Source organism: Nestor notabilis, unplaced genomic scaffold (genome assembly GCF_000696875.1).
Source record: "Nestor notabilis isolate BGI_N333 unplaced genomic scaffold, ASM69687v1 scaffold5498, whole genome shotgun sequence".
NCBI lineage: Eukaryota > Metazoa > Chordata > Aves > Psittaciformes > Psittacidae > Nestor > Nestor notabilis.
The window spans coordinates 16,657-28,045 of NW_009939499.1; the positions used below are offsets into that span (position 1 = coordinate 16,657).

General features: G+C 45.1%; 1 protein-coding gene across 1 annotated transcript; it reads left to right on the top strand.

Moving 5' to 3' along the window:
* The first annotated feature begins 2,287 nt into the window (after nt 1-2,287).
* On the top strand, nt 2,288-9,918 carry LOC104409880 (tetratricopeptide repeat protein 9A-like). Its single transcript, XM_010019886.1, has 3 exons — nt 2,288-2,516; nt 5,285-5,468; nt 9,840-9,918. Exons 1-3 carry the CDS (start codon nt 2,288-2,290, stop codon nt 9,916-9,918), a joined length of 492 nt encoding a protein of 163 aa, XP_010018188.1.
* Nucleotides 9,919-11,389: the final 1,471 nt, after the last annotated feature.

The window sequence follows — 11,389 nt, forward strand, 5'->3', positions numbered from 1 at the left end:
CTGCACTGTGTCCGTATGTCCTTAGCACCTTATCCCAAACTCTGAACTCCCCTTCTCCCCCCAGACTTTGCCTCCACAATAGATCTTGACTCCCCACTCATACACCCCTTTCACCACACCAGCAGTTCTGTGGCTCTGTCCCCCTGTGGCTTTCAGCCCTGATCTCCTCCCCTTGCAAGCATCTGTCTCCCTGCCTTTCTGTCATAACCAAGACAACCTCTCTCAGCTTGGTTTCCACTTTCTGCTCTTCTTTCTTCCTATGACCAGTAAGCCAGTAAGAGAATTTTTTTGCTTTCTCAGTTTCCAAATCCCTGCTTTTTCCTAGCTCAGATTGTGCCCAGGGTGGACTGAGTATTCAAAGGATTTGGGTACCAAATTCTAGAGCATCTCTACAGTGTACTATCTGCAGTCCTATACTGGTTTTATTTTCAGAAGGTTATCAGTTGGCCAGCTATAGATTACCCTAGGGATAACAGAAGGCACCTGCTTGACACAAATGATATCTGCCAGATTTCAGTTTGCAAAGCCAAAGGATGAGAGGGCATGAGGCAAATCCAAAGAGACAGTCACCAGAGATCTTTAACAAAGGAAAAATAAGGTATGTTTCCCTAGCCTGTTTTTCAAAAATACCCTATCAGTCTTGGCTGACAAGCAGACATTAAAGGCAGACATGGCACATGGATTATTTTAGTCCAAAAACTTGCAAGACCAGTAAAATTACAAGCAACTGACTCTTTCCTACATTGGAAGGACCAAGACAATCTTAAAAACATGCAGTGCTACGAGCTTACCTGGGTGACTGCAAACAAGACAGGAGTTTGTGGAATATGAATATGCAACCCAAGATACTCCTGTAGGACAAGGGCATTTTCATTTCCCAAAACAACAGCAAATGGAATTCCTGTTATGACTAACACACTGCTGTGCCCAAAGAACATGCCACAGGGTAGGGATATGCTAACATTCTTTGCATGGTAATTTGGCTCCCGCTTCTGAGTGGTCTGTAACATGGATAGGTCTTGAGCCTTGCCTACAGCGGGAGTTTAACCACTGGCATAAACTATGTCTGGAGGATTGTTCTGGCATGCAGATTTATCCTTTGATGAAAATTGCCAGGTAGGCAAGGTTCTTCATATTGTTGTTGAAAATCTCCATGTTAAAACTCTTACATCCTACTTCCAGACTTAGTTCTTAGCTCAGACAAAATTAGAAGCCAAAATTTCAGGCCAAACTGAGCTATTTGCATAACGCACAGAGGTATTCACACAGAAGAGGTTTCTCTGGTAAGATGGTAACTGACAGCACTTCCAGCTGAACTTCATTTTGAGGGCTCAGAGAACAGCTATAAAAGTGAGAAAAGCTGAAAAATACGGGGTTTTCAGTAACTCCAGGCACTTCTTTATGCAGGCTATTAAAGGGTGAAAGAGTGACTTGAACAGAGTCTGAGGGTACCAGTGCAACAAGGAAACACAAGCTTTTCAGGGTAGCAAAGGTGTGGCTAGTAATGTGCCAGTGGCTAGTAACTGCAGCGAAACAAAACAAATGAAAAAATCAGTATGGAAATGTAGTGACATTTCTTAAACAATTAAAGTAATTAGCCTTTGGGAGAAAAGGGCTGTCATAGTTCCTTTCTCCCTGACACCTGTCAAACCTAGATATCTACCTGAAAGATACTCTGAAATTGAAAATTAATTCTGGGTGCAATAAAACAGAAGCCAGATCCCTCAAGTGCCAGGATTTAGTTACAACTTCCCACCTATCACTAACTACAGCTACTGATAAGGATTAAAGATATAGATGTATTTTGGCTCTACAGGTGCTCTAACCTTTGTTTTACTTAACCTTGTGCTGAGCAGGGCCACACAAATTAGCTTTAGCAGTGCAGTTATCTACTGGTACCAGATCTGTACTGCACCACTCAAATTGCTTCATCTCTTGGAACTGGCTGGCATAGATTGAGTCCACAAATTAGAATTCAGGTTTAACACTCCTCTTACGAAGAAAACCAGCCAAACTTCCTATTTCCTTGCTTAAACATCAGCAGTCAGTTGGGAAGCATGATAGACAGGACCCCTCAATTGGAGCTAATAGCATTAACCTTTTCCCCCTCCCCATAGCACATTTCACCCAGTAGTTTCAGATGGCTTATTTACAGCAGATGGGGACTCTTCATCACCATGTGACATACATGGTTTTAAAAATTAGGAGTTTCTTATTGCTTAAGCTGACACAATAAGTCAGCTGCCAAATTGAGAATGATAACCAAGTATGATGAGAACCATCTCACATGGCGGAGAAGCAGGACACCCTACATTTTGAGTTGGAGAGATATAGGCACCAGATGCTGTATCACAATGACAATGATACCTGCAGGGAACAGGTAACTGTAGGTTTGCATCTACAAGTAAAGGACACTCTTCTAATCACTAGAGAGCTTCTAGAAATGGTGCTGTATGGGATCAAGACCATTCAATTTCGAGAAAGTGTGAGGAACCTCCTGGATTCGATCTCTTTAAGTGAGCTCTCTTTTGTTCCTCAAAAGGATATTATGAACTGAGGATGGTGATGAAGTGCTGACATGGTAAACACACACTCCCAGAGATGCACATGTCTGTTTAGGAAAACAGCATGTTTTCAAAACAGCTCTCTCTGGACTGACTTAAGTAGAAAGTACAAGGGTTCCATGTCTCTTCCATTTCTGAAAGCTGAGTTACTAACAGCCTCAATATTTGCATTGAATCACAGTCCATTAAGATTATTTCAGTCCACCAAGAACTGAAAGCAATCACGTCTAAATATTTATAAGGGAGATACTCCCTCCAGGTTCATTTTCCAACAGCCTCTTCCAGTGCTGGCTCTCCAAATGGCCAACTCTTCCAGCAGAACTGTTTCATGCACATCCATCTGCTTGCTTTGTTCAGATAAACACGCGTCTCTGCTGCTAGCCATGTGGTACTGACTTGTCTCTGCTGTGTGCATGGTTAGTGGGGATGCCCTGCAGAACCTTTACTGTTAGTGCGAGTCACAGAGAACCCAGCTGGGCATCTGGGAGCCCATTTGGGTTTGCGAGTTACCAGGGTGCAGGAGACTTTTTCTTTTCTTTTAAATCAATCCATGAAGCAAGTCCAGTATGGAACTTCTGAGTTAATAGACATGAATAGACTGCCTGTCATTTTTCACAGAGTCCTTTCTATGCCTCTGACTGGAAATACCAAGTAATAAATGAACAGAGAGAATGAAATCCACCCCCCTCAGTTGCTCTGAAAGGCAGTTTCACAGAACGTGAAAGGCTGGATCAGATTGGCAGCATGCAGAAAGCTACTGCCACTGCTGTACATGCTACTGGTCAGCAGATAAACAAAGCAATCCCATTTCCAGGGCTGTGAAGCCAGCAGTAAATTTACACAGCCATCTTTTTAATAGCTTTGAAAAATAAAGGAAAACAAGGCACAGCCATTTCATGCTCCATTAGAGACAGAGTGAGAAAAATCAATGTTTGACAAATAGGAAGGGACAAATTCTAGATAAGGAAATGCTGCTAAGCTTAGAAACATATGTGTTTTTTAACTGGCAATCAAATAAGCAAGCAATCAGATGCCTTTGAAATACCTATGGACTTTAATGGCAGGAACTGGTAAAATATATTGAGAGTCCGTCATTAAAACAAACGGGACAAAGCTGTTAGTAATTACTGTGTCACTCAACCAAACATACCTGCAGTGGGGATAGTTCTGCAGTCCTTGCTCAACACATCTGTACCACCAGTTCTCTACTGATAAAAGCCTGTTTATGATTGTTCCCAGTTAGCTGTTTAAGCTGTAAATGTGTACTTGGATTAGGAATGCGTTCTGTCCATGTTAGCCGATTCATGTACTCAGACTAATTTAGATTGGAAGGAATCTCTGGAGATCATCTAGCCAACCTCCTACTCATGAAACGTAAAGTGAAGTACAGAGAGGGTACAGGGCTTACTTTAGGGGTGCAGGGGAAGGCAATCGAGAACTATCATGACCCAGCATCCTATCCTCTCAGCTGCAGGTTGCAGTTGCCATGCAAAAAATGAAGTCTGCCTGTTCATTGGTGAGACCTGAACTGTGACAACTTAGATTTCCAGGAGCAGCAAGTCTCCTCCTTGCCAGAGACACGCTGAGTAACACCACCTGCCATGGGAAATTTCTCTCCATGTCCTGGCACTTGTCACTGCCAGCTTCTGAACTGCTCCTTGCAGCAGCATCCTGCCTGCCTTCCCCGAGTTCTGTTATTCCCAAAGTTGCCTTAGATTGCAGCGTCAGGTGGGCTCGTAGACAGCACATGTCCCCGAAGACTGTGACTGCACCACGTCCTATTCTTGTCAGTATTCCCCAAACCATTCTTAATGCCCAATACACCTAATGAAGTGTAGTCCAAGAGTAAGCACTATGGAAAGCCATGAACAGGGCTGTAAAGCTTGCCCCAAGGATCTCCCCCTTCCCTCTTTATTTTGGTCCTAGTTGTGGGAAAGTCACTATGGGAATTTTATTCAGCTCCTTGACATTTATGCAACAATTATCCTCCAGCACACAAAGTCCTCAGCACACTGTTTCTTTACTGTGCTTACCTTTTCCTTTAGGAAGTCAGAAGAACTAACCTCTTGGGAGGAACTTGTGTTGCAGTACTTTATAGAAAGCACACAGTGTAGCACATTTGTTCCTACAGGTCCAGGTGCCTCTGGTTTGCTAGCAGCACATTCCAACAGAGCAGAGCTCTTTATCATTTCCTATAGCAAAACTCCATGCAGGACCCCCTGCATAAAAGACATATACATATTATTTGCAAATCTAAATCTAACAGCCTTGGATTAAGACAAATACAAAATTCAATCCAGTTTAATCCCCTTTTCCTTTGTCAGATAACTGTTTGACTGCCTTTTTGTGCTTTCCTGAGCTCCAGCCTTCAGTCCAAGCAGTGATTTTACTACAAATGATCTAAAGCCAGTTACTGCCACAGTATTCCTGCTCTGTGGAGGGATGTTTACATCCCCCCTCCCAGAACAAACACAATCCCTTCACTTTGCAGTGCCAAAAATAGAAGCGTTGGTATTTAAATTGCGAACAATTGGATTTGGCAAACAATCCATATGACTGCACCCTTTCTGAATCACGGGGCTGAGTCATTTCCCTCACCTAAGCTGCTCTCTTCCCCCATGCAGATTGCAGGAGCAGGAAGAAATACAGCACTAATGTTCTCCTGTTTGTCTGTCTGTCTGTCTGTCTCTCTGTCTGCCCGTCATCCCCATCCCCTGTAGCCTGCCTGCTCCAGGCCGAGCTGGTGAACTATGAGCGAGTCAAGGAGTACTGCCTCAAAGTGCTTCAGAAAGAAGGAGAGAACTTCAAGGCACTCTATCGATCAGGAGTGGCATTTTACCACCTGGGTGACTTCAACAAGGCCCTCTACTACCTGAAAGAGGCGAGATCCCGCCAGCCAACAGGTATCAAGGGAACGGGGATGCGGCTTTGCATTCAGAGCTTTTGCTTTTCTTTTCACCAGCCTTAGTGTGTCCCTGACTCAATTGCATTGATTTCCACAGGGATGAGCATGACTCACTGTATCCTTAGCTCTGCTCTCCTTCAAGCACTCTCATGTAGTGCACCAAGGTTGCAGAGCCCAAAGATTAACCATTGCTGAGGCTGCAGCACAACCTGGAATATGACAGTGTTGCTGGAATGCCACCTGTGTGGAGAGGATCCTGCCCCTCTAAAAAAAAGAAGAAAGCGGGATGGGGAAGAGTGTATCCTGACCATTACATTTTCTGACTCCGATTTTCCCCTTAGCAAAGCCAGGAGACTATTTTTAATTCCCAATAGCAATCCCTTCCACCAGGTCAGTAAAGGGCTAGTATTCAACTTTGATCAGAGACATTTACTCACAAAGCATTCATCAGGATGCTTCAACTTTTGCTGTGAAATCAGCCACTTGCCTGTTCAAGTATCTGTCATCCATGTGTCAAAACCCAACAATTCATTTTGGGACAGCAAAGAAATTATATATTCGAACAACTTAGCCTTTATGCTAAAAGGGAGATAAACCGTTTCTGTTGTAAGAAAGGAATTTTGTAATACCTAAATAAAAATTAAAGGATCATAAGGAAGGAAAACAGAAGCCCTGCAGTGCAGCTCTTCCACCTGAACCCAGGAGAGAAAAGTGAGAACTGGGTGTGAAACAGGAGTGAGCCTGGGTCCTGACAGAGCATGGTGCAGTTGATGTTCGTTGAGCTAGAGTAGACAGGGGAGGCTGCCAGAGCTGAGTGTGCTCGACATGCTACAGGCATTGGCCTTGCAGGGCTCCTGCAGTGACTGGGCCCTGGAGCAGCACCAGGGAGGGTGTGCTTAGGTGTGTGCTGGGATCTCCTTCCTCTTCCACAAGGGTGCTTGGTCCCATCTGCTGCACTTGGCCATGGGCTCCAGGCAGTCTGACAGCACAGCTGTACACCCCACACTCCCTCAGCAAATGTGCTCAAAAACTCAGTTTAACCTATTTTAGTTTACAGTGTACCCTTCTGCTTTCAGCCCTTGCCAGAACCGGGAAATGAAGAAGCCTATGCAAGAGAAAAATAGTCAGTGGAAAATAGAAGTTGTCCTAACCTTGAGGTTCTGACTAGGCTTAGATGTGAAAAAGTCCTTTTAGCTGAACCACTTTGCTTCCATTTTTAAAACATGTATTTCTGTGCTCCCACACGCCACGTGATACTATTTATTTGGTATTCCTCATTGCTTCTTGAAATAAATACTAATTTATTCAACAGCAACAGCTTCAAATACCACAGCTTGCTACAAAAACATACCAGAAAGTGTCCCCAAAGGCCCTTAATGTGTACAGAAAATAGTTCTGGCCTTCAGCTCTGCATCAGAGACTCTTCATTGTTATTGTTAGACCAGTCAAGGCCATTGTTCCACTGTTTTATTTATGATTATGGAAAACTTGAAGGGTATTCAGGGGGAAAGAATTGAATACATACAGTAAGAAAGGATGTGGCTGTTAAAACACAGCAGTAGGAATCAGGTAACACTATCAAGAATTATTTTATAATCCGGAATTAGTCAGTGTCTCCACTTCCAGTGTCTCCATCTGCAAAATGCAATTGTTTTCCTTTATCTGAGGTTTCACTAGGCTCACTGGTGAAAGCACTTCGTTGTTATTACAGTCATGTTCTATGTGTTTTTTTTCTAATAAGGAATGATTTTGGCACAAATCACTGGAAGGTATTCTCTTTGGTGGGGGAGATTTTAAGTGGTAAAGAGGAATTAGGTAGCAAAGAGTTTCACTCTTCTGAAGGGCTGTCAGCACAGCAAATCCCTTATGGCTATTTACCATCTGTCAAGGGTAAAGGTTGGGTTTGGCCTGATTTCTTATGCTACCTCCAAACAAAAAATCACAAAAGCAAATGGGAATAACACAAGATAATTGTATAACCCTCCTTACTAAGGGAGAGGGAAACCACTGTTAAGTTGTACAAAGCATACACGCAGCCCTCCATGAACTCTGTGTTCAGAGGCTGGTGCAGCATGGGCAGCTAAACATACCTTCAAGCCTCATTCAGCTCTTTTCCGCTGGTGGGACCACATTTTGTTGAAGTAGGTACTGACTGGGAGTGACACTGGACCATCAGCTGGCCTGGTAATGTCAAACACCCACAGTTAGTCTCTGCTGGTCCTGCACTGAAAGCTGATGTTCAGACATCACATGGGCTGCACATACAAGCCAGATTTCCTGTGCTGCCTTCCAGAACCCCTGCACCTCAGAAGTCCTGGGAACAAAACCCAGGCCACTGTGTGTGCAGCACAGACAAGCAACTGGGCTCTGAAGCCACAGGGAGACGTAGAAATGACCTTTAAAATGGCAAGAGGCCACTCTGCACAAGGACACGGGCACGGTCTTAAGAGCCAGGAGACATGTTCCCATTGCAGCTTTGCCAGCATCTCTTTGTATGCATCTGAACCTTCATCTGAGTTGTCCTTACCTGTTATTTCCGCATTAGCAGAAGGGGATCACTTCTTCCTCACTGAGACATGAGTCTTCATTAACACTTACACATAGCTTTGAAATACTTCAGCAGGCAGAGCTAGTATGGTGCAATACTATTTGATGGAAAAGACTTGACAAAGACTGGGCTCCACTTCTGTAAGCAGAGTAGTGCTCTCATTATTTCTCCTTGGTAAAAGAGTGGCCCACAAAAATGAAGCAAAACAAGTCAAAACCTGCCTGGGAGATTTATAATTAGCTCACAATGGGAGTATCTCCCACCCTCTATCAGGCTACATCTTATTTTGCCCCTGGCTTCCCAGGCCTGTGGAAACCTCCCAGGTGAGTGAAGCTGTGCCATCAGCAGCTAGCTCCCTTACCTGCAAGCCAAAGGGAGCTGGCAACCTTTCATTGCCCAATTAAGCACTGAACCCACCTCCACCCCAGCCAGGCGTTGAGTCCCTGCAGGCGCAGGCAGGTGTGATTTCCTAGCTGCTTATGTAGTTATCACTTATTGCCTGCACCAGGCAGACGTTCAACGTGTGAACCTCAGCAGCAGGGATGTGTACCCAGACCCATCAAAGCCTCAAAGGGCACAGGGCAGGGAGGCTGCAGGAAGGCACAGGCAGCACAGCAGGACCCTGGCTGTGTGTACTGCCTTTACATGACTGGGAGTCAGCCCCTTGCCTGCCATGTGCACTGATTTCATTTTAGGCCTGAAGTTCAGGGCTACCCCCTCAGCTAAATTTCTTCACCTGGGGAGGATGCACAACTAAAACTAATTCTGTTTTTAAAAATCCTGCCTTAAAATTTGCTGGGCTTGTATGAAATGCTGCTGCATGAATTGCCCAGTATACTGGTGCAGCTTGTCTGGCACAACCAACAGCAGAACTTCTTGGCTCATTAAGAATGCTTGCTTGCTTGCTTCTGATAGCACATGGATTTTACCATTATGTGGGTGCTGCGTGCATGGGAAGTCACTCTCATGATAGTAAACCAACATGGTATGAGAAAGGATTGACCATGACTGCAGACTCTTGGGGTCTGTCTGGAGACAAATACTTGTCTAGATCACCCTATGCCTCAGGGTGAACAGGTTCCCTCGTTGCTGAGTCCAGGAGGTAAACCAAAACTCACGTCCTGTGTTGATGCACTGAAATATTGGAAGGAAAAAGAGGACTCAGCTTACCACCTGCACAGCTCTCTAAAGGGATGCATCAGTGGTTCTCTGCCCCTAAGAACTTCATTAGATAGAACAGACAAGGCAGTTAGTAGCATATAGCATAGGACAAAAACGCAGATAAGAGTGTCATAGTGGAAGGACTTCCAAATATGAAATTTAAGGAAAGCAAGGGTACAAAGAGAACAAGAAGGATGTTCTTCCCAATTCAACTCATCATGGAAAAATGTGAGAAGAGTGAAATAGGCTGTAAAAGGAATAGGAGAGTGAAGAGGCAGAGCATAACTACACAAAATGCCTTTAGGGGCTTGCATGCAGGCACTGAGGGAAGGGAAGCCAATAGAGGTACTGTTCCACAGGAATAGGCAAGGATGACTTGGATAGTTTCAACTGTGTGAATTCAACTGAGCTGACCAAAAGTAATCAGAGAGAAGGTAAAAACTAGCTGAGGCAAGATTATGAGCTACAGGGATGGCGAGCACAAATCAGACCAGGTTCTCCAAAACTAAAGGTGCAGGGTTTGGTTCAGAGCCCCTTCCAACCGATGCTGTTCCTGCAGGCAGCGCTGGAGCCATGTCGCTACCCAGGTGATGCACCAAGGGTGAAGGTGCAGTGTGTCTTGTCTTCCACAGGGAGTTGTAACCACCGTACGTGTGTGTGTGACCAATGTCATACGATATATTCAGCTGACAGAGATGAAGCTCAGCAGATGTTCCCAGAGAGAGAAAGAAGCCTTGTGAAAATGAAGCCACATCAGCTGAAGTGCCCAAGGCAGAACATTTCCTTCCCAGAAGCTCATTTGGTGGATTTTCCTGTTTGCTCTGCCTCATCCTCATCTCCTCATCCATCCACTTGCCCTTGCTCTTCATTGAATCCCAGTTTGGAAAATAAAAGAGACTTGGACGCTGGATACGGCTGCTTGCCAACCATGGTAATACCCCTTCCCCGTGGCAGGAGAGCACAATGGCTACAGCCAGCCTTGTTCCAAGACAGTGTCACACACCTGGAGTAGGCAATGCTGGGGACCTTTCTGGTCCTGAGATGACTGCCTATTACCTGTTAGGGAAGCAACCCCCAGAACAACCACTTCCTGACCAGGCAAGTTGGAGACAAACAGTTTCCTGCTCTGAGTGATCACTGGAGCTTAGAAGAGCTAAGAAACCAAGAGAGTCACTGGTCATGTCACAGGGGATGGCAAATGCCTTTTTACCATCAGTTCCCTCTGCCTGCTTCTCCAGTGTGTGTTATCTGTCTTCAGTGAGAGCTCACATGCTCCCAGTCTAATGCCAGTGAAAACTGTTTCTTAACATCCTCTTAATGAAAGCACAGAGCATCCTACAAAACCCCTGCAGAGCTGTCCCGGTGCCAGAGGAGAAGGCTGTGGGCTACCACAGAACACTGAATGGACTGTGAGAGCGTGGTGTACAGTGTGAGGGAAAAACTGTGAAATTATTCATTAAAGGCAAATAAAAATGATTAATGGGCAACAAGTCCCGGCATTGCTTTTCGAAGGGACCTCTTGAGTTCCCTGTGGCCAGACAGACACCACTGTCTAGTGGGGGGCAGCATGGGGTGGGGAACAAGGGGCATCTCCATTCTTACTGTGGCTCTGCCAATGCCTTGCTGTGTGATCTTGGGCAAGTCACTTAGCCTCTCTGTGCCTCAGTTTCCCTGTCTGTACACCGGGGCTAATACTACTTCCCTACCTCGCAGGGGTGTTGTGAGGATGTATTAGTTAATGTTTGTAAGTAACAGTACAGTGATGTACAGTGCTAAGTATTACTAGTACATTTGACTGAGGTCTTGATTCTCCCACCTTGTGTTGGTGCTTCCTGTGTCCTGTTTTTTTTCTTTTGTAGGAGAACATGGTGCTGACAGGGCAGGACCAACAGCTTTGGAGTCCATTTCAGCAGCCCATAGGGCCTGTTTAGACCTCCTCTAGCAGTCAGATCACCTCTAAGTGCTCAGGTTCTTTGGCTCAAAGGTCCTTTTCTGAAACTGCCAGTAATGAGATCAGTAAGTGCCACAAACACATTTCCAATGTGCCTGCCCCATCAGTGGCCCATGGGGACCTGCTCCCAGTTGCAGGATGTACATGAATGGTCTCATCCCATGGTGGTCAGTGTGAAGCAAGTGTAGACAGAGATACTTCACGTGACCCTCAGCTGAAACATGGAAACTGAAACACAGAGAGCTGAACAGACAAAGTTC